The 23975-nt window shown below is 38.8% G+C and overlaps 1 protein-coding gene across 36 annotated transcripts in view; it reads left to right on the top strand.

Annotated features, from left to right (window-relative positions):
- RBFOX1 (RNA binding fox-1 homolog 1) overlaps positions 1 to 23975 on the top strand; it is a 1229664-nt gene that overhangs the window by 1103474 nt on the left and 102215 nt on the right. For all 36 annotated transcript variants that reach the window (XM_064153056.1, XM_064153048.1, XM_064153051.1 and 33 more), the window contains one exon: positions 21811 to 21954. In XM_064153056.1, coding sequence (XP_064009126.1) covers positions 21811 to 21954 — 144 coding nt within the window. The remainder of the gene's footprint in view (positions 1 to 21810; positions 21955 to 23975) is intronic.

Below are 23975 nucleotides of genomic sequence, written 5' to 3'. Positions count from 1 at the left end.
TGATATTAATGCTGCAGGAGCATAACATGGTGGTTCGGTGTTGCACTGTACAAGCTTGTTGATGCTGATGAATTACCTTGTCACAAAGATGTAACCAATGTTAGGAAATCTTACTGTAGGTTTTTTTTTCCCTCATAGAGATGTCAGTGTGACTGAGGAGGATGTATGACATGCTGCGTTACTGCCTTAGGACCAGAATGTGTTGTCTGCTTTGGTGCAGCTGAGGGACTAAGGGGTTTATATTTCTAGCAGCTTGTCAGGGCACGAGGCAGACTACTGCTGTATTCCAGGGTGCTGTAATCTGCTCATCAATGCAAGGTTGCCCTTCTCTGTTTTCTCTAAAGTTTATGACATTTTACCAGACAATGATTGCTTGGATGAGGGAGATGGAATTACACTTCCTACCACTATTAGGGGTAGTACAAAACACTTTGAGATACCAAGGCATACAAAGTTGTGACCTCCGTTGATAAAGATATTTCTTTACATTCAAGAGTTCTTTAGATTTGGAAGTGTACTGTATGGCTGAAATATTTCTGAATGTTATGCTAGTGCTTTAATCTAGTGTGATTACCTCTTTCTTGTTGAGTTTAGAGGATGATCCCCTCCAAGAATCTCATGAAAACATTGATTTCATGCTCATGACTATTTTGTGAGATTTTGCTGAGTTACAATTACTGTTTTTCCACTTTGGCAGAGGAGGAACTAAGATACAAGTCGTTTAAGTAACCTGCTGGAGGCAAATCTGTGGGAAAATAGCTTGCAGAAGCTGGCTGTCCTGAGCCCAAGTGTCTAGGCTGAGAGATAGTCTTTTTCCCATAACAAGAGCATGCACTTGCTGAATTTCACTTTGACCTGATGCATGTTTTTGGAGAACAGAGCACTGCGCAGCTCACAGTCTAAGCTTGGTTTGTTTGAACACTGTGTTTCAGGTGTAGGAATAAGAAAAGGAGTTGGTGTAAGATACACTGTTATTTAGGAAATGCATTTCTTCTTTAAAGAAGAGGTAAAACTCTGCAGCTTGGTTTAATGCTCAGACGTACCATGCGGACAATACAACCGTGAACATCGCTTCATCCCCCTGCCCTCCTCCTCCCTGCCTTGGGATATGTGCATCTTTGCTTTGATTCCTTTGCTTTGGTATAATGTCTATTTCTCTTCCACAGAGGAATGGGATTAAAGAGTCAAAGAAGGGGCATGAAATTAGTACGAGGAACATGACTGCTGCCAGGATCAGGGCCAAAGTGAAGTGACAAGGGTCTAAAACCCCTTGTAGCATGCTACATTTGATGGTATTCTGCTGTGTTACTTAGGTTTACAAAGATGGGGACCGGTGGCTGTCAAAAGAGAGGGAGACTGGAAACTAGCCTTTGACTTACTGAGTTGTTTAGGCTAAAAGCTACACTGAAAGTCTTGAGAAAACTGCAAGGAGAGTGACAGGAGATGACAACATGAACAAGGGGTATGACCAGGAAGGGAGTGTCAGTTGGCAGCATCTTGTTGGAGGTGGATAGATAGCAAAGTACCTCAGCCGCTCCTTAGTCTATTCCATCTGTGGCAAAATTATTGATGTTTTGGGGAGGGGAGTGAGGATTCTGCAGTAAATGCAGCAGACAAGGCCAGTGGTAATCTATATCTCAGTATGATTATCAGCAAGCAGAAATCCTTGTGAGGTTGAGACTGAATTATTGTTCTTTCGACCACTGCCCCTGCATAGGTGTGCAGAAGATGGTCACAGAACAGCAGATATCCTTTTTCTTTTTCGGTGGAATTTTCCCTGATAGTCCTTATTTCCTTTCCTTTTTTTTTTTTTTTCTTGCCTTTTATTTTTGTTCAGTTGTTTTTCTTCTTTTTTTCTCCCCTTTGTTGGCCATCACTCAGGTGCTGGTGAATAGGAGGGTAATGCCTTAGCCTGCCACACACTCCTGACGGCAATAAAAGGACAGGTTTAGACAGGCATTGTTTCTCTCCTTGATGTGCTCAGCTTATGCACTGGCTTTTGTTAGCCATAATTTTTGTGAGAATGTTTGTAAGCTTACAGTTTTGCCTTGCTCATGGTAGGTTTCAGTACCTCACATTTCATACTTACTTGCTAGAGAATCTTTGCAAGCAAGCCTGTGTTTGTGCAGTATGTGTACATTAATCAACTGCAGGGTTTCTTTTCTCAGTTGTGGTCGTGCATGGGGACATTTAACACAGGACACATACTGCCTGAATTGCTGTATTTTGGGGGTGGCTTTTTTTGTTGAATACAAAGCACTAAATGTATCTGGAGAATCTGTGAGTTCAGTTAATTGCAGTGATTCTTTTACCAGCAGTATTGCATATGCTGCTTTGCTACGATACGCTGTTGAGCATTGTGGAAAGCATGGCAAATGTTTGCTGTTTCTAAAAAAATCCTTTTTTTTTTTCTTTTAATAAAATCCACATGTGAAGGTTTTCTTCGTTTGGAACGTGGTGATTTTGTGTCTGGCCATTTTAATGGGTAGTCGCAAAGAGTTTCGCTTTGCATTAATGTTTCTGTTAAAAATATGGGCTGCATACCAAAGTGATTTTAAATTCAGGCAAAAAAAAAAGAGCTTATAAATGTTCCTAAACAATGATAGCTAAAATACAGTGCTGTATATGAGCTTTCAGTTTGATAAATACTTACTTATGAGGTCATAAATACTTGAGGTACAAAAGGTTAATGTAGTGTGAAAGGCTGTAAAACACAGGGAGCAACCTGCTAGATCATAATGATGCATTAGTACCTTTCAGTATGAATGCTAGTGGTTATAAAATCTTTAGGTTGAATTTATTTTGTAATACAAGAATGTTAAGCCAGGCTATCTTCACCGTGTAGTTGCACTGCTTTGTTATTTATTTCTCTTTGTTTAAAAAAAAAGAAAGGGGGAGGGGGGGGGAGCTCTCATCTGCTTATAAGTGCCCGCTGACTGAAAGTGATAAAAACCTCTTTTTCACTAATAAAATTTCTGAAGAGCATATGTCAAGTGTTGTCTGTGTGCTCAAAGAAAGTAATAAAGTAACACTCTATGATTTTTTTTCCCCCCCTTCTGCATGTTAATAAGTTTCCGTGAAATAAAGTAAGCAATAAGGCATGAAGGAAACAAAAGTGGTATCAATTTTGTACAGCCTTACTGCGGTTTACCTTGGAGGAGAAAGAAATACAGTGCCGAATTCACAAAGTGAGCATTTACTGAATGGTGAAATTGACTTTATCATCATAAACTATAGTATTTCTCAGCCTTAGAAGTCCTCTGCAGTTTGTAATTGTCTCCAATATGCTGATGCAGCTAATATTTCTGCTTTAGTATCTACCTCTGTGAAGTGTTAATTTTCATGCTTTGGTGATCATTGCTTTTTACTGAAGCAAATGACTTCCTCTTACTTCTATATCAGAGCTTATGACAGATTAGGATAATTTCACTGTAATTAATCTTTTGAGTCAGTTCCACTCTTTTCACTGAAGTGCCATGTCTTGCCTGGGCTAAATGGAAGCGGTTAATAAAACCTGAAATCAAACATGAAGAACTTTTATTTGCAGGCTGTTGATACTTTCTTTCAGTCGCCTCTGCATTCTCGTTACAAAAGAAGTATTTTAGTTTCAGCTTATTCTCCCAGTGAAGTACATCTGTATCTGGAAGATATAAAATAGTTTGGAATTAAACCAGAAAGACGTTTAGGGGGAAAATATTTGATACAGTTAGAGCTGTCAGGTTTTATTATTCTTAGATGATCAAAATCAACACGTTCTGTTCTTACCAAGATAGAACTTAAAGGTTGGTAGCATTTGGATTGTGGAAATATATTGTTTGTAAATCTTTGTAGATGATTATTTTCAGTTTAAGGCATATTTACATTTTCAAACAACACCGCAAGGAGCTTCTGCTCTGGCAGAATTAGCGCAGAATACCTGTGAGAGCAGAAAGCGAGATCCGCATCCTGTAAAAGCTTCCCTAGCAATTCTGAAAAGAATGCATTTTTTAATGTGTTCTGAGATGTTTGGTTTTATTTTGGGACAAACAGTCAAACTGGAAATCCAAACAGCAAAACGCTGGTAGGCCAGTACATCAGGTTATGGGTCTGTGACTCATATTGTCAAATGCCGCTCTTGGATTACTAAGTACGAGATCTTGGTGATAACACAAAACCAGTATTTTACACCCCCAACTAGTATTTGTAGATTAGGCTACGAAGCTTTCTGTATCATACTTCTGGACAAAAAGAGTGTTTATTTTGTTTGCTGAAATATTCTCAGTCTTCATTACCTTAAAGCAGCCCCAGCTGCTCAGTCATCCTGACTGACTTAGCTGTGGGTTTCAAAGTGCTGCCTATTCTTCTTCTTCTTCTTCTTTTAATTAAATACCTTCCTCATGCTACACTAATCATGGATATTCTTAATAGAATTGCATGGGGAAACTTAATTAACCTTTTCATCTTCTTTTATATTTAAAGGAAATTTGAGAAATCAATGGTGTGGTTTATAATTTAATGCATGTACCCCACAATGTCTATTAGAGGCTCTTCACATGAGGAAGTCAGGTGAGCCATAACTGCTCTTCTTTAGCTCACATTTCATTTTCTTTCAACTGAAATGCGCACCTGACACTATAATCAGGAAAGAGTAACAGTCCTTAAGTATATGTGTTAATAAATATATATTCTTCATGCATATATATAATGTCATAACTGCAGTTGTTAATACTTTTGGGATGGCTGTGCAGAGAACTGAATTTCAAATTACACCTCCTACTTGCAAGTTTCATTTTTTGACCTTCTTTCTTTCATTTTGTAAATAATGATTAGAAATGCTTGTCATAATTTTTTCTCTAGTTGAGAGTTCACAGTGTTCTGAAGCAGATGAGTTCTTTACCAGGATGGAAATGAGCAGACAGTAAGGGCTGTAATGTACAATGTTAGCTGTATATCCATTTCCAGAAGTCCAACAAAGAGCAATTTTGACAGTATTTCCTTTAGGAATAGAGGAAGGTCTTACAGAAGTAGATGATACTAAATGTAAGTGCAATTTGTGCTGTCTTTCTGTAAGCTGTTGTTTTCTCTGGGTAAGAGCTATTCATGTATTCTCGGTTTGATGTATTTCTAAATGAGTTTTGCTCCCAATAGCAATTAATTATTGTTGTAACTTCCTTTTTTTATTAGTGCCTAATTTCTGCTCACAAAAAGAAGATTTTTAGCTCATCCTGAATAAAATCTGTATTTAAAGATTAAATATCTGCCCCATGACTTCCTCACATTTCTTTAGTAGGGCATGTATGGTGCAGGCTTGATTGTCAAACTGAATGACCAATCCCTTTTTTCTTTTAAAAGTGGTAAATTCAGTAGAAGTATAAAATAGAATGAAAATGCCAAGGATAGACCTTCCCAAACTCTCAGGGAAATTTGGTTTAGTGCTAGATTCCTCTTGGGGGAAGTCTTTTTCCATCACTGAAACTAAATGTCCTGTACTTCAGCTTTTGCTCCTTGCCTTTTGTCCTGTCACTGGACGCTATTGTCAGGAGCCCTCCTCTCAGGTGTTTTTGCACATTGGTATGACTCCCCTGAGTCTTCTCTTTTCTAGGCTGAGCAGTCCCAGCTCTTATCCTCTCTTCTCAGATACTCCAATCCCTTCCACATTGCTGACTCTTTTCATTTGTCTTCCAGGACTCCCATGTCTTTTTCTGCAGAGCTGCTTTCCAGCCACTCACTCCCCTGTGCATGAGGTTGTTCCTCCTCAAATATAGAACTTTGCACTTCCTATTCAACTTTATGAGGCTCCTCTTGGTCTTTATCTGTAGCCTAGTGAGGTCCCTCTGCATGGCAGCACAACTCTCTGATCTGTCACTCATTCCACCCAGCTTTGTTTCATCTGCAGTCAGCATTACTAAACTGAGTTCCATTCCTGAGCATTCAAGAGAAGACAAAACTCTGTACTAATGGCAGAGAGAGCATGGATGTAACATCCTGTTTGGATTCACAAAGTGAACTACACATGACAGATACTCAGAGAATATTATGGCTAAAGGCTTCTTGGTACAGATGGTAGATGAAAATAAATATATCTTAAGGAATTTCTCGTTGCTGTGCTTAAGCAGGAGGAACAAGGGAAGAGATCTGTTGGCTAGGTCATTGTGAGAAATAGGGAAAGGCAGAAAATAGCTTTTAATTCTTACAACACTCCTGATTCAAGGATGGCTCTTATAGAATGTTTTCTCTGCCCTCTTTCCTGGGAACTTTTTGAGGAAAGGAAAACTGAATTCAAGTACATCTGAGTTCTATTTCTTCTATGGATGTTTCCTTACACTTATATATCAGTAGTCAAAGCTATTTCCCAGTTCTGCAGTAAAAGCTGCATTGGTGAATCTCTGTCACAAGCAGCACTCATTATGATCAGTCTGCATTCAATGTAACATTAGCATTCACAGCTAGATTTGAACTGGTGATTTATACTCTTTACAAATACTTGGAACCATCCAGTACTGTTTAGGGTTTGTTTTTTTTTTGTTTGGTTGGTTGGTTGGTTTTTGTCGCTGTGTTGGTTTTGGGGGTTGAGAGTTTTTTGGTTTTGTTTTTTTTTTTTTGAAATGGGAGAAGGGAAGGAAAAAGAGATGTTTTCTGAAATTTCAAACCACCTTCTACATTACTGAAGGGAAGGATGAAAAAAGCCTGCTTAGGGTTTATGCGAAGCCATAGTATTGCAGGATGTGACCTTTTCTGACTGGATTGAACTAGCAGAAAACTTTGGGAATGTTCCACTGAGAGTGATAGTGTGTTCTGTAGAAGGCATGGTATCAAAGAATGGCAGAGTCAGATTTTCCAGGCAAAATATCTCTCTTCCAAAATGCGGTTGTCATTTGTTTGCGGCATGCTAAGACAAGAGAGTATCAAACATAAACAGTAGGAAAACCCCAGCTAATTTTTCATGAAATGGCAGTAAAGTAAGTTTGAAAAGTTATTATCTTGTGTAGGAGCTGAACTGCTCTTGAAGTTGGTGCATACCTCAGTGTAAAAAGAGCAATGTGGTTTAGAAAGTGCCTTTTTGTGACGTGGAGAAGCCTGAAATTCTGTATTTCAGGGGGTTCAAGCATTGACTCTGGGCTAAGACATGCAAGTGAGCAAATGCAAAGTCACAGCAGGAATTCAGGAATAGGTGAGGGGTCGAACAATGAAAAACCTTTTATCATGCTGTCCCGTTTTCTTTCTTTTCATGAGCTTGCACTGTAGCAATCAACCATTCTCTCTCAGCATGAAACTCTGCTCTCAGGAGTTCACTCAGCAGTTGGTTGTGTCAACACAACTCTTACAAAAAAGGACTTTACATGCATGACATAAGTCTAGTACAGAGGAGGAATTCCAGAAACCAGAGTGCATTAATTCCAGCTGAGGGGGAACATTGCTTTCTAAATCTTCATAGCCCAACCTGTGAATGTTCCATCTAAAGACACTTCTTCCCATTCTTTCAAAGGAAGCAATGTCCTTTGAAGCTGCATAGCGTAGTAATTCATTAATGAATTTCCCTTTGGACAAATATTGTGAAATGTTGCAGCACTGGACAAGGTTGTCACAGACTTTAAAAGATCTTTTTGTCCGGAGAGAGCCTGTTGCCAGAACAAAACTCTAATCAGCTTTACTCAAGCATCTTTTAGAATGTTGACTTAAAAGTGCTAATACTTGCAAGAATTTTTAAGCCACCTTGAACATGTAAGAGAAGACTCTCGTTCTATTTTATAACAGTGGTGCTTGTACATGTACATAGACTGTGTTACTGGTATTCACTTTTCAATGGAAGATCTGTAATTTTGGACATTTAGAATGTATCATATCAATTCCCAACAATAATTTCAAAGGCAGCATTTCAGTTCCTATTTTATGTGGCAGAAAGTGGCAGTTTCCAAACTGATGTAAGTTTATCTAAGGCTGTGTCACAGTAGAAAGGAATAGGCCTGTCCCCCCAGCTCTCTCCGACCCAATCACATCTACACTTTTTTGTAGTTTTCTTCAGTTTTGAATTAAGTCAGCCTGCCTGGAGACTCGTTTTATGAAGGTAAGTTTCTAGTTGGATCGGTAGATAGGAACCAACACTCATCTAGAGAAGTGCTGGAGTGAAAACAAGGTGGGGTGGAAGGCTCCAACATCCCAGGGTGACACAAAGGCAGGACTTTGTCAGGTGTGTCATTGAGGCTTTAGCTGATGGCAAAACCTTGGCATTGTTTCCATTAAGGCACAGAAGAGGAAACAAGCTGCATTGTGTGGCAAAAAAAACCCCAGAGATTAATTGTAGTAAAGAAATGTGTAATTTGTGGGCAAAGATGGCATGAGCAAGCTGTTTTTTAGTGCTCAGGATACTGATAGCTTTTTGTTCCTGGAATATTTTGATGGATTTATCAAATTAATTTGGTGCAATGTGAAGCTGGAACTCCCATTTACATTACTAAAAACCCCTTTAATCAACTTTAATCAAGATTTCTGTGTTTATTTTCATGGAGGGGTTTTGATATGTTTTCATTTGCTGCCTGTCTTGAATTTACATCAGTCTTTCAAGTATTGAAACAAAGACATTTTTAAACACCTCATTGCTGCTACTGAAGTCCTTTGAAGGAGCAACAAGAATTACATCAGAAATAATAGTCTTCTCACTGACAGATGAGAGAGGAATAACAAAACAGCTAGACTATTTCTTTGTACCTGTGTATGACTACTTAAGATATTTCATTTAGATGAAATTAATGTTTTTGTCCTTTGACCAGTAAAAGATTTCCTGGACTTACTGCTTCTTTTTTTTTTCTTTTTTTTTTTTTTAAGGATAGGGCCAAGGAATCTATTTTAAATTATCTTTTGAAAATACCACAATAATTAATTTATTTGGGTAGATATAAAATGAACTCCTGAACTGTACAGAGACTATGTTTTTCCTTCTTGGCTAAGGGAGCCAGGATGCAGCTGATTAGAGAACAGTTTCATTAATTGCTGCTGTTGTGATACTCACGGATGGGATCAGTAGGCAGTCACAAATAGTTATTGAATCAATACAAACAATAAATAATACATTAAGGCAGCCTACTATAATTCTGTCTCCCATTTCAAGTTATTGATATGATGAAGTCAATTGGATGTCCTTAACTGAACTTGGCAACTGCTTCGTTTCTCAGGACTCTGTTAAATCCTGTTATGAATGTTCTTCAAAAATTATATCTGTTCTTCATACCAGCAAAATTCTGATACAACTTTCAGAATCCAAGACATCTCTGGTTTCTGGTGATTCCACTCCAAACATGATTGATATGCTACTCCCTGGGATTCTGCTGACTGTTTCAGAAGAAAAATGATGAGCCAGCAATGGTGACATAAAGCACTATGTAAGGGTTATATTCCATATTGTTAAGGGAGATAGATTGGGGAAATAATTAATGTAGCCAAGTAATTAATAACTCTTTGGTTGCCCTGCAGTACCAGAAGCTTAAGAAACCTATTTTATTGCTCCTATCTGTCCTCAAAATTAATGATCTCTTATTTAGGCTGCTAGCTTTCTATGCATAAGCTATCACAATAATAGCAGTGCTTTCTTGTAGCCTGTGGTATCAGCATCCAGAATGCATCCATCTAGAAATGAAAAAAATAATCAGTATTGCTTTAAAGTCTTCAACCTGGAATGATACTCAGTATCTTGAAGCCCCAAAGCATGTTTAATAGCAGGAACCATAGGAACTGCTGAAGCAAAGCACAAAATTATTCAGGTTCTTTTTCATTTGTCTGTAAATTGGATTAAGAGATTCCACTGGGGTGTACTTTTGCGCTGCAGTGGATCTAAAACAAATGTCCCATTCAGAGTCAGCCACCTTACCTTGTCTTCTTCTAACATAAAATATGCCAGAGGGGAGGTGATTGTCTCTTATTATGGAAAAAGAAGCATCCTAACACCCTGCCCCTTGATCAATATTGGCAGTAGACAGACTGCCCACATCCTACCTCTGATGGATGTCAACAGGAGAAAGATGCTGCCCATGGTGCTCTTGTCAGGTAAGATTCCCTCAGAACACACTGCTGGGGGAATAAAGGGAGGACACAACTCTTGCCTGCTTTGAGAGGACATTTCAAAACTGACTGTTTTGCCACACCCCTACACCAAAGGTCCCTGACAGCCCACCAAAGCCATGGCATTGCTTGTGACTCTGTGTCGGCTGCTAGTGGTTGGGCAAGATGCCATACACCTATATGGTGTTGTTGGTCATCTTTATCACTGGTTCAGCATCCTGGAAAGCTAATAGGCCTGTTAAATGTCCTGGTTTGCCCACAGGTGTTTAGGTACTTGTTGGTGTCTTGCCCAAATAAGGGTGAGCAAGCCCTGGTGTCACCTAATACGGTCAGTTTTGCAAATGCCATTTTGATTGGTGAAGCTCTGTGGCCAAAGGAGCCATTGCGCTCAGGCAAATAAGAGAAATTCAGCTAAATTGCAAGCAGTTGAGCTGCTTCTGCCTCACTGCTCTTGGACAACATGTTCTGCTCTGCCTGCTGCTTCAGACCAACTTAGCCCTAATGTTTTGGGCTTGAACCTCATGGAAACTTAAGTTCCTCAAGTTTCCCAGGAGAAGGCATTTAAGTGCCTCATGACATGGCAAGAAGTGCCACCAATACAGTGCTGTCTGCACATCTGCAAGAGATCCTGCCTGCACCTCTGCAAACCTCCATGCCAAGAGGAACCAGGATTAGGTCAGAGATTGTCTGCGTCTTTCCCATCCCCCTGGGAAGATCTAGAAGCTTCTCAAAAGCCAAACAGTTCTAACACTGTCACAAAGGAGCCAGGGACTATCTTGAAATTTCTACTCCACTGCAGTAAGTAGAACAGACTTTCCCTAGGGCTCCAGGCAAAGCCATTTTGTGGCTAAACTTTTCCAGTTTTTGTTCTCCTAAATCAGGGGTCCTCAAACTTTTTCAGCAGGGAGCCGGTTCACTGCCCCTCAGGCACTGTCAGGGGCTGGACTGTGGTTTGGTTCCAGCCCAGTCCCAGCGAGTGCTTGGGGGCTGCAGAGGCCAGCGAGTGGATTAAGTGGCAAGAAGTGGCTGCTTGGTTTCCCCCCCAATCCCTGGTGGTGGGGTTCTGTAAACACCCTTGGGCCAGATTGAGGACCCTGAGGGGCTGTATCTGGCCCCTGGGCCATAGCTTGAGGACCCCTGTACTAAATGAATGAATTGCCCATAAGCATCCTTGTGAAGATTTTCCCGACTGAATTAGAACCCAAATTTAACTAATTTGCATATAGTTATGGGCAGGGCTTGCCAGAAATAAAATTAACTACTGTAATTCCTGCCTCATTAATTGCCACAGCCAAATCACTCAATAAGACTTTGTCCTCAGGCAACATTACTGCTTGGACTACATGTACGTACACTGAGTGTGACATGGGGTATTGGGAACTGAAATTGTGCAAGGGCTGTTCTGGTCTGAACTTCCTTGTCTGATGTGAAACTGTCTTAAGAGAAATATTTTCATTAGATGATTAGAATATTGCTTGAGCTCGTGCAGAAGAGCAGCCAGATCTTTCTGCCGTTGTTTCTAAATGCCAATCTGCATGAAGGAATTGCTTTCCTGTGAAGCACAATGTTATGACTATATCTACTCTGCCCATATGAAACAGCCAGGATTGGTGCTCTGCCCAGCTTCATCACTTGGGGCACCAAAATGCTGTGCAGCTTGCAAGCTCAGTGTTTGTGTCTTGGACTTCAACTCAGCTTCAGAAAATGTATTTTATTAATAGGCACAACTGACCATCTAACATACTTCTGCCAGTAATGAAATGGAAGGGAGGGCTGTTCTTATGGACTAATAGACTGGACAATGTCCAGTGTGATAGCTTAGTACTTTAGAGACAGGACAAGGTGACTTGGCTGCTGTGCATGTTTCTTTTCAGAACTGTCATAGAATGTGGTGACAAAGTAATTGCTCTGGGTTCTTTCATTTGGTGCTTTGGATACTAAACTATTTTTGTAAAGGATATGAAAACAGGAATGTTATACCTTTTGTAATCTGGGGAATTGAATGAAATTAATAGGAATGGGGAAATTACTTTCTTAAGTGAGCATAATATTGGGGTGAAATCCTGACTCAGATGAATTGAAAAGGAATATTACCTCTGAAAACAAGTCAGGGTTCTCCCTGCAGGGTATAAGTCTCAGTGTCTCTGACACCAAGCATTCTCAGAGAACAAAATATTCACAGTTATTCAAGGCATTTAGCACCATTATCAAATGCAGTCAAGATTGTATTACATTTCTTTGTGCTTAATGGCAAGTCCCACACCTATGTGCACTTTGCACAAGAGCAGAACAAAGAGCAGTGTGCATTGTCTTCAGGAATGGATTCTGAAGGGGCTAAACTGTTGTGGTATGAGCTGCATGTTTTGCAATATGAAGTACTTACAGTATTTAGAACTAAAGAAAAAAGGAATCTCACCTTGTGATAGCCTGAAAGTGAGACTTTACTATTAACCTGTAGTCATGAGAAAAGGATAACAGAGGTGCAGCTGATAAGAAAAGTCACAGATATGTCTGGTAATGTTTATCACAGTGGCAAAAACACACAGTGATAGAATTTTTTTCCCTATGTAAACCTTTGTGTAACAATCGTTTAAGTACCAACAGATGTATCTGCTTAGGGAGCTCTTTTTCCTCTGTGTCATTATGCTTCTGAGAAGCACGATGCAGAGCTGGGGCTTTTCAGAATAGAAATTTATCAAACTCAGTATGATTAATTAATCTACTTAATGCTCATGGATTTCTCAATCCACTCTTTGTAGTGTATTTGGGAAACAGCTTTTTCACAAAGTCCCAAACTCATTTCTGAATTATTCACTCTGCTCACTTTTAAATGGAAAGGTAACTTTTCAGAATCTGGATCCTTTTTAAATGGAAAATGTGCAATATTATCTAAGGACAGTATGAAGTTGATTTACTATGCATGATTTTTTCAGTTCTTTGTACACATTCAGTATGGTTATATTTTTGCTCAGGACACATATATATTTTTTCTGCTGAACTTTTCTCAATTGCTTTTTTATCAGGTTTACAAATCAAATCAAACAGGTATATTGCAGAGCTCTCTGATATTATTTTCTGCGCTTATAGCACAATGTATTGAATTATGCTTGGTCATGTACTGCTGCTGCTATTCTCTCCAGATTGAGAGAGAATGACTATGGGGGCTGTAAATTCACTTGGCTTGCAGCACCACTGGTTAAATCAAGAGGCCTATTCAGGCTAGAGAAGAGACAGAGCAAGTGTTCATTACACAAATCAATTTGGTCAAAAGTACAGCACAGTGGGTACTCAACCATTGCTCACATAATATTGTCGACTTAATCAAATAATGCCTAGAAGACATTCACAAGCTCTTTCTCTTTGAGAAATAACTTGATTGGTGCAGCAGGAAAAAAAAACAGGTGCTGTTTTGAGCATTTTTTTTTCCAAGTGTAATGAGCATTTAAAGAAATGCTAAATTCTAAAGAGCTGTACCTTTATGTGGGTGTGTATACACAAGGCACTCAGCATTGCACCTAAATTTGCCTTTACATGTTATTTCCAAAAACAATCAATTGTTTTTCTTGTCTGTTGGGTTTTTTTTTCCTTCCCATATGTATTTTACAGGTTATTTTTACTAGAGTTAGGCTGCTCTTCCTTTAGGCTTGGTGTAGATTGGAAAAACATGCAACTGATTTGTATTTATTTACAGACAACAGAAGAGCCAAGACAAAGTTCGTTGTTTTTGGCTATTCTAATACAACTTCTTTTCACTTTATCTGGGAAGAGATAATCAGTTTGATTCAATTTTAGGCATTCCTACCATTTACATTCCATTTACTCTTTCAAATCTGAGTCTGAGGTCATTGTTCTTTCAGTAGTGGCAGCATTTCATTAAACTGAAACAGAATTTGAGGGGGAAGGATTTTGTCTACACTGCTGTTGTTTTGTAGGAAATGAAAGATTAAAAAGAGTGGAGGGGCAGTGTAACACTCACCCTTCCAGTCTAAGAAAATTATAGGGCCAGCTTTGGTTACAGACAGAAAGAGATACAGAAAATGTGTATTTGTAGGGAAGGAGGATGGAATTGTGTTTTGTGCCCAAAGGGTGTACACACAGCCCTCTCCGATTTCAGGTTCACTGAACATTCTCTGTTATTGCATGCAATGATTTTGCCACAAGTGCTGAGGAAGGATGGGAGATGACACTCTTGTGTCCACTCAGGGGTAACCTGGGAAATGGGTTTGTATTAGAGCTGGATGAAGGTTTTCAAGCATACAGGTTTTTTTTTCACCTAAAGAATGTATTTCAGGGTGAAATAAATTGTGAATTTGGATTAGGAAGGTCTTGAAAGAAAGGTGGAGGGAGATGATATTTTCTCCAATTACAATCATAGGATGCATGGATTGGAAGGGACCTCTAGAGGGCATGTTGTCCAAACCTTGTCCAAATGTGGGACATCCCCAACTTGATCAGGTTGCTCAGAGACCCATCAAGCCTGACCTTGACTGTATCCAGGGATGAGGCCTCCACCACCTCCCTGGGCAACCTGTTCCAGTGTTCCACTGCCCTCATAGTAAAGAACTTCTTCCTGATGTCCAGTCTAAATCTACCCTGCTCTAGTTTAAAAGCATTGTCTCTTGTTGTAGCACTACATACCTTTGTAAATAGTGTCTCCCCCATTAAATCATGAAATTCTAGGGTTTATTTTATCTAGAAAAATATCTTGTTTAGTAGCTTTCCTCAGTTGTTTTGGTTTTTTTTTTAATTCTTGGGAAAAATCTGGGAAGTGAAACAAAGAGAAGTAATTAGCTAAAATGTTTTAGAAAAAGTTTCTTTTCAATTACAGATTTTCAGTAAATCATAGTCATTTTCTTTTGCAATATCAGAAATCAGTTGTGCAGGCTGATCCTGGGGCAGCACACTGGATGATGTGTTCCCTGGTTATCACATGGCATGGCCAATGACTCTTGGTAGTTCACTTGCCAAAAAGAGAGCAACACTCTCTTTACAAGAGTGGCTTCTCTGGCTTCCCATATGCTGGTGTTCTAGAACATGCTTTCTGTAAGCTCATTCTGTCATTTGGTTCTGTTTACCTGTAAGAATGTTTTCAATTGTAATTTGTTCTAGCACCTAAGCTGTTTTCAGTTGTAATTTGTTCTAGCACCTAAGCCTTCAGTAACTTGCTAAATGGAAGTAATCTCAATTTATTTCTGTGTATGTGAGAATTTGATTTTCTTTTTCTGCATTTATCACTTTTATCATAATTTTTAATACTATATCATAGTAAGATTCTTTAATTCTTTATAACTGCAAATATCTGGTGGAATAGGAACCAGAAAGCAGCCTATGATTTGAGCAGAAATGGCAAGGGGTATGTATCACCTAGGTGGTGATATACTGATAATAGAGAAAGTTAGTCAAGACACATTCCTGTAAAGTATGCAGAAATAATGAAGACAACTGAAGCTCAAAGAAAAGTTTTCTGTCAGTCATAACTTCCATTGGCTTTGATAGCAATGTCTTCTGAATGCAGAGTAGTGAAGGCTTTTCTGTGTATTTTGGTTTTTTCCCCTGAAAATATTGTGAAAAATTACTTCATAGCTGCTGTAACAAAATATGATATACAGGGGCATCTGATTCTACTACTTGTTTTCTTAAAATCGTACTTGTTATCATTTAGACCTCCTTTGGTAGCTGGTTTGCTAATTTCAGTAATAAATATTAATGCGTTGCTACACCTGGGCAGTATTAATCATAGCATTGTAAAATGGCTTAAATTGGAAGGAACCTTAGAGATCATCTCATCCAACTTCCCCAGCATGGGCAGGGACACCTCTAAACTAGGCTTGGCTGCTCATAGCCTCATCCAGCCTGGCCTGGAAGACCCCTAGGGAAGAGGCATCCACAGCCTCCCTGAGCAGCTTGTTCCAGAGTCTCACCCCCCCTCTCATACTGAAGAACTTCTTCCAAAGATCCAGTCTAAACCTACTCTTCTTCAGTTAAAAAACATTCCCCCTTTTCCCATTGCTAGACACCCTTACAAAAAGTCCCTCTCCAGCCTTCATGTAGGATCCCTTCATTTATTGGAAAGCAGCTCTAAGGTCCCCCTGGAATCTTCTCTAAGCAACCTCAGCCTATCCTCGTGACAGAAGTGCTCCATTACAAGCATATCCATTTCATTTCAACTGGCTAGCTCAAGAAGTCAGTTTCATGATGTTTATTTTTCTGAGGGGATAGATCTGCATCCTCATTTTTTGTGCTAAATTGCTTCTCCTCGATATTTCTGAGATGATAACAAGGCAAACCAGTGATTTTTTATTAAAATGGAGATATGTACATATTGAATAAGGTTGGACAAAGGTCAAGAGAAAAGTGAACTATAAAGAGAACTATAAATGGATAATAATAGCATGATAGAGGATCCAAAGATAGGGAGGAATATTTATTCCCTGAAATGATAAATTAAAATTGACATATGAGGACATATTTCTGGGTAGCTGTAGGCTTTCCTTACAGGAGTTTATCAGAATATTGTCCATACCTAAATTAAATTTCACCAAGATTAAACTTGTTTAGCTCATATATATCGACTGAGTTAGAAATTATTATGGAAAATTGAGCGTCTCAATTCTGTATGAAGTGCCTGCAAATGCAATCAACAGTCATTAAAGGATTCAGGTTTCAGCAACTTCTTTTAACATTTGTGACATAAAATGGTGCTGAAAATTTGCAATTGTGTGCAATGGTTTATTAATAAATATCCATAGCAAATGTTTCTTTACATAAATAAGGTGTCGTAGCAGTGTCTGTTGAAAGGATGCCAAAGTAATCATCCTGTGATTCCCTCCAGGCAATTCTCATCAATAATTTGCTAAAAATCTGTAACTGTTTATTACATTTTAAAAATTAGCAGTACATTCCCAGTGGGACCAGAAAAAGTCATGTAGCAAATCAGTGGAAATGACCTTTTGGTGAAGATGACAAATGGCATCTTACACCTCATAGCTACAAGCTAACCTGATAGTGCTGACTGACATATGTGGGAGAAAAGCCAAGCTGTAGTCATTTCAAGGGTGCTGAGAACCTGCAGTTGCTGTTGATTTCTTCTAGCACTGAGGGACTGTATTACTTCAGCTTTCAGCTCCCAGTCTGTTTGGAGCATTACTTCTTGGCTTACCCTAGAGCAGGGTAGATTTAGATTGGGCATTAGGAAGAAGTGCTTTACTATGAGGGTGGTGGAACACTAGAACAGGTTGCTCAGGGAGATGGTGGAGGCCCCATTCCTGGAGACATTCACAGTCAGGCTTGATGGGGAGCTGAGCAATGTGATCTAGTTGGGGATGTTGGACTGGATGTCTTCGAGAGGTGCCTTCCAACCCAGTGCATTCTGTGATTGTATTCTATGATTCTAAGTCTAAGGCACACTGCTTTTTTTGAACCTGCTATTGTCAAGGGAATAGCCATAAGCACAGATTTGTCAAAAAGATGCAATGGATTATGAGCAAAGGAGAAGCTTTGAATGCTGTATTTCACTTTTCATAGGCTTTCACACTTTCACAGAAGCTATGAGTTTAGTGAAGCTGGGAAATATTGTCACTAGATTGGGTGAGAAACTGGGAACTGTGTTTAAGCAACTTACCATCAGAATAAGAATGATGAAAAGGAGGTCTGCAGGGATTTCTGGTGACTCAGTGTTTTTCAGTGGTTTCATTAATAATCTGAATGATGGAGTGGTGTATACTTATTAAATCTGCAACAATACCAAGCTGGGAAGGTCTGCGAGCACATTGCAGGACGAGAGTAGGATTCTAAATTGTCTTGATAAATTTTAGCTATTGTGTGGAAAGAATAAGGTGTGATTCAAAAACATCAAATGTGAGGTATAAAGAAACTGCATAAATATAGCCTGAAAAATCACTGGTTAAAGAGCGGTTCCACAAACAAGATGGTTATGGATTACAAGTTATCTATGAATTTGCAGTGGAACCCCCCCAAGTACACACACTGGGAAAAACAAGGACCACTAGATAGAAGATAGTTTCAGGGGCAATGTGTTGACAAGTTGCTTTATGAATTGTGATCTCTTCACAAAATTAATGGCTTTTGGATGTGTGAAAGTAAATCTGATGCAGCTTTGTACTCGGAAAATTAGGTCACTTGTGAAAAGAAGCAGAGACTATGCTCCCTTTTGTGTAATTTCTGCTTAATGATAAGGCCAGAGGGGGGTTATTTATTTATTTGGTTTGCATAAATTGTAATAATTTTCTTGACTGAGTCATGAGAGGATATTCAAATAGACCAAACCTGTAACAGATCAGGACTTGTACGTTTTGAATACAAGACTTCAGGGATGTAGCAAGGTTAATGTCATATACTAACTTCAGTTAATTTCTAGAGGAATATCAAACACTGGCCTTTAAATCCTCTAGCAACAAAAATATTCTCTTGCAATGTATTATTTATGTGTAAGGTACATTGCATTCTAGCTCTTTAAGTCCACAGGGCTTTGAAACTTTCCTGTCTGAGATTTTGCAAAATCCAGCCTGTCCTGTTTCTGTTTTACCTCCACAGTGTTACTCAGAAATGCTTTGGAAATTTTTGAATAAGCTTCACATTGCAATTTCAATTTGCAGTTGTTCTTCCTCAGGTCTCCTAGGCACATCTGCAGATTTCTGGATGATAATATGCTTTGTAAAGAGCCTGTTACGTTGATGAGCCTTTTAATGTGTTTTAAATGGGTTAGCTCTGTTAATTTCTGCCATAAACTTCTTTAAGGACATTTGCAGGTATGGATCTTTTGATGGCTGTGAAATTCTGGTTTTCAGTCCTTGCTGCCCAAACTCTGAAAATTTCTTTGCTGGAACAGTAAATTTCAGATTTCTGTGACTGAAAGTGGTAAAATCAAAGAGGATACCCAGAAAATCACAGTACTTGCATTTACCCTCTTCACCCGTAGTTCATTTTAGTGTATTCAGAAGCCTCGCTGGGGTTTTGTTGGCAATGTATCTGTTCACTTTCTTGGTAGAAAAGTTGCTTCTGATGTTTTGGTATGCTAGTAGTGCACAGTTCAGTCTTCCTACTCCTTGTTTTCAATCGTTTATATTAACACAATGAACAGAAATTACTTTTCCCAATTAGCATTTATACAGTATGCTGATTATATAATTTCTTCCTGGGGCACGCTTTGGACCTAAAGCTACATATTACCTTCAGAATTCTTCAATTCTTTTCAGATTACTCTAATTGACCTTAAAATCTTCTTCTGGAGTTTTATAGTTGAAGAGTTTCCAATCACTCATCCCCCCACCTGCTCTCATACACCTAATTTCCTTTCTGTTTGTCTCCTTTTAAGGTCTGAAGGTAGAAAGCATTCTCTGCAATGCCTCGGGATGGAACAGTTGACTAAATCAAAACTTTGTTTTTTTTAGTTTTAGATATCAAGAGATTGATGTGGAACATGTTTTTGTCTCTTAACAGCTGTGTTTAGTATTTAAATCTGTAGAAATTTACAAAGATGAGCTGTTTAGTTTCTGCCTGTGATTTCAGGGAGCAGCAGATGAATAGATGTGGTGACACTGATTCAGTTTGAGATTTACATTTGAGATATTTCCAGTTCTTTGCGTCACTTGAGAACCCTTCCATAGTGCAGAGAAGTGTTTGCATGAGTACTAGAGTATCACATAAGATGGAGGCACTGCTGAGGAACACTTCTGCAGAAGTGATGAGGAACTTCCTTTGTCAAGTGTTCTGAGCCCAGAAGTGTAGGTAGTACCAGCAGTTGTAGATGTTTGTGCTCTGAGTTTGCAAATATTTGCATTTACTGGGGAAGATGATGTTCAATTTAACATACTGAAATTCAATTAATATGTATTTTGTGCTGATGTAAATGATGAGTTCTGTTTAAGTTCTTTTGCTTCTTCAACAGGCATATTGGTACTAAAACCATGTGGTAAGGTTCATTTTATTTAACTATTCCTATTTTGGTTAAATTGTTGTCTCTTAAAAGAAATTTGATACTAGCAAGAAATGGAAAGTTTCTTTTTGTGTGTGTGTGTGCATGACTTTTGTTTGTAATAAAAAAAAAGAGAGACAAGCTGAACTGTGACTTCAGAACAAAAGACAAAAAATGAATACTTGGAAGATTAATATGGTTGGAAAGAAGAGAAAGGACAGAAAAGACAGAGGAAAAGCTGTAAGATGATCCCTGTGGTTCCATTCAGCTGTTTTCTTTCCTCTTCTATTCTTCCAAATCTCTTCTACCAGTGCTAAAGAAAATAACTATGCTGGTTTTACGTGCCTATCCAAAATAATTCTTCTGGTGAATGTGTGCTTTGTGTGTGTGATGGTTTGGGTGTTCCTCACCGCCCCCCTCTCCCCACCCCCCCCGCACATTAGAAATCACACAGACTAGACTCAGCTGGCTCTGGAAATATGAATGAAGCTTATATTTACAGCTGGCATAATATACAAGCAGATATTTACAGTATATACAGTTATATACAGAAATATACAAGGTAAAAGGTAATAGAGAAACACAGCTCCCCTCCCAGAAACCTGAGTTCCCAGAAGGGGCTCTCAACCACCCCTTCACCTTCCCCCTGCCCCTCTCAACCTTACCCCAGTCCCAAGGAAGAATAGAGGTTCGGCCAGGGAGTTAGGAAGCAAAGTGGATTAGTCCAAATTGGAGGGTGAGGTTAGAGAGCTGCAGCTCAGCCAGCAGCCCACGCGAGAGTGGTGTCGAGTGTGTTATCTATGTTTTGACTTACACTTTTATACATCTCAGTAAGCCTATGAGAGAAGTAGACATCACCATTGTTTTCCTTTTACAACCTGTAATCTAGTTATTTTCACCAAAACATTCTAGCTAGCTTCAAACTAGCACAGTGTGCAATGATTGATTAGACACTGTATGATAGAACTAAAGAACAGGTGAGAAGTTTCCATACTATACTGATAGACCAGCATTGGTTAACTTTAGTCTTGAAATGAAGGGCAGCGTGTTTTTAACTAATCTCTCTAGGCAATTATAATTGTTTGTTTGTCAACTTGTAATACACAAAAATGTCTTTCAATTATAAAATAGTCTTTTTAAATTAGGGAACACTATTCCTGTAAGAAGTATCATGCTATGACTTTATATTGATAAGAAAGAAAATCTGTGCAACTTTGTCCCTGGGTCTCACTTCTGTGTCAAACAACCTTCCTCACCAGTTACACTTCTGTAAACTTTCACCACTCAAGGCTCCTTCCATCATGGTGACCATTTTTCTAGACAAAATGAGCCTCTAGTGCCCACCAGCACTGCTTACCAAGTGGTATCTAGTATGTCAGTACAAAGTCTCAGTGACCTCTGAGTGAAAGTATTAATCTTCTAAGTTTATGGCCTGCTTCCACAAGTAGGCTGTTGTTTGGACATGGAGACTCAGTTTCTTCCGTTGGCAACCACAGATGAGGTTAAAAGGATTTCAGCAGTCTGGTATTATAGAGAGAGATTTTTATTCATTTGTGTTTTTCTTTTTTTTTTTTAATAACAAAGAAATTTAAGAAATAATAATCTCCTTTCTATTCTCCACTTCATTCCAAATCCATGTTAAAGGTGTCACTGAAAACATACACTGTTTGACGGTACAGAAATGGATTTTTCCCCCGTATGTTTCCATTTCTGATATTCTTCAGTACCTTTGATGAGAACTCCTTTTTAGTCTTTTTTTCTATTTTTTAAGCCCACCCTCACTTTACAGCAAAAATGGCTGAAATACTTAGTGTGCTTTACTTTATTTTGCTTTACTCTTTTAGCAGACAGATGATGCAGCACAGACCGACGGCCAGCAACAGACACAATCTTCTGAAAACACAGAAAACAAATCACAGCCAAAAAGACTTCACGTCTCAAATATACCATTCAGATTCCGAGATCCAGATCTTAGACAAATGTTTGGTGTAAGTACTCATCATTTGTTTCTGCTTTTTCATATTTGCATTGCAATAGGTATTTTATAGGCAATGGTGAGAGCAGTATCTCTGGTTTAGGCTGTTCAGCTATTGTCACTAAAGATTTATTTATTTAGAACCAGACATCAGATTTGCCAGTCACAACTGGGAAAAGGAATGCTGCTGATTCTTCTGCATGTGATACAGATGGGTGTATTTGTGTGTATGGCATTCAATAAGAAGCTATCTCCATTGGCTTAAAATATTGAATGCCTCTATATTCCTATTGTACACAGCTGGATGTATGTGCTTGTGTTTATTGATTTGGGAGAGTATGATGTGAAATAGTGTTTGACCTCTTGAGCAAGGGACTCAAGTTTATAGAAGTAAGACATGGGCTGAATTACAGCAGGAAGCCCAGGAGCAGGAACCCTCACCCATCCCCACAGCTATTGTATGTCTGTAATCTACTAAAGTTGTTGCCAGTATTATTCTGTAAAGTCTTTTAAATTTTTTTATTCTCACCCAGGCTATTAGCTACCTTTAAGTGCTTTGGCAGCGTTCCACATGTCTCATATGTGCTGTCAATGCTGGGCTCATAACCATGAGAGGTTAGACAGGGTTTCTTCTCCCTGCTTTAAGAACTCTTAGAATGAAATGTCACTAAATAAAATCTAGAAGTAGTCCTTGATCAGCTCTTAGAGCCTAGCTTTAGCTTTTCCAAGCTAGTACTCTTAGATATTTGTTACTCTTGCTTTCCTGTTTCTGATCTGTAAGAGCTTAATTATCTTCTGCAGTACACTTTGTTATACAGTGCAGCATCAAGTACTTCATGACACTACTTCTTTCCATCTTTTACATTTAGATGAGACTTTTAAGCTACTCTAATGTATGTGTATGTAAGTTAAGGCACTGTGTTTTTCAGTAGTTATTTCTATGAAGCAAAGGATAGTCATTGGAAGAAGAAACCTTGTATAGCATTGGGAAATGAGAGTGAGTGTTTTGTTGTGTCTGACTTCGTACAAGTAACCTTCCCTCTAAATGCTACTACAGCTTATCAGTAAAATAGCAAAAGGCAGAGTAATTAAGCCTCTAGAGAAAAAGATGCAAATTTATTTAAATTAAACAAACCACTTAAAATAGATGGATTGTATTTGAAAGTCCATTAAATGAAAGATTTTAAATTTTTGAGGGATTATAGTAATTTCTAAGTGAATAAAAACTATGTTTCTTTTCGTTGTTTGTAAGTCTTAGGTCTCAAAACACTAACACTGGAGAATGGCTGGAGTTTTTCAGCTGTAGAATGTCTTGGTAACAGTAAAATTTATCTTTCAAATTGAGACTAAAATGAAATATCTGATGTGAGGTGTGATAATGCTGTACCGTGACCATGTTACACACAGAGCATATGACTATAAATACAGGAGAGGAGGAATGGTTAAACACTAAGTCAATGTCTGCTTGTAGGCTAAAGTTGCAGTTAAAACACAAATTAGATGGTGAATGCAAGAATATAAAATGAGCCTAGGGGTAGCAAATGATGGTTGATTTTTCATAACCATGTTGAAACACTTTAATAAGCTGGAGAAGGAACACTGTTCTTTTTGGCCTGGAACTGTTCAGTCTTAAAAATGGAGCATGGGCTCATTTCAGAAGATCTTCAGAGTCATTCAGCTATGGCTCATTTGCCTGCCTCTGATTTCTACTTTTTTTGTTGAATATATTGTATCACTTCTCAGTGTTAAGAGTGATCCATGCTACATGGAGAAGAGGAGGCTCAGGGGTGATCTTATTACTGTCTACAACTACCTGAAAGGACATTGTAGCCAGGTGGGGGGTGGCCTCTTCTCCCAGGCAACCAGCAATAGAACAAGGGGACACAGTCTCAAGTTGTGCCAGGGGAGGTCTAGGTTGGATGTTAAGAGGAAGTTGTTGCCAGAGAGAGTGATTTGCCATTGGAATGGGCTGCCCAGGGAGGTGGTGGAGGCACCGTCCCTGGAGGTGTTCAAGAAAAGCCTGGATGAGGCACT

Source organism: Pogoniulus pusillus, chromosome 13 (assembly GCF_015220805.1).
Source record: "Pogoniulus pusillus isolate bPogPus1 chromosome 13, bPogPus1.pri, whole genome shotgun sequence".
Classification (NCBI taxonomy): Eukaryota; Metazoa; Chordata; class Aves; order Piciformes; family Lybiidae; genus Pogoniulus; species Pogoniulus pusillus.
The sequence above is the reverse complement of the archived record's forward strand: the minus strand, read 5'-3'. Positions and strand labels throughout refer to the sequence as shown.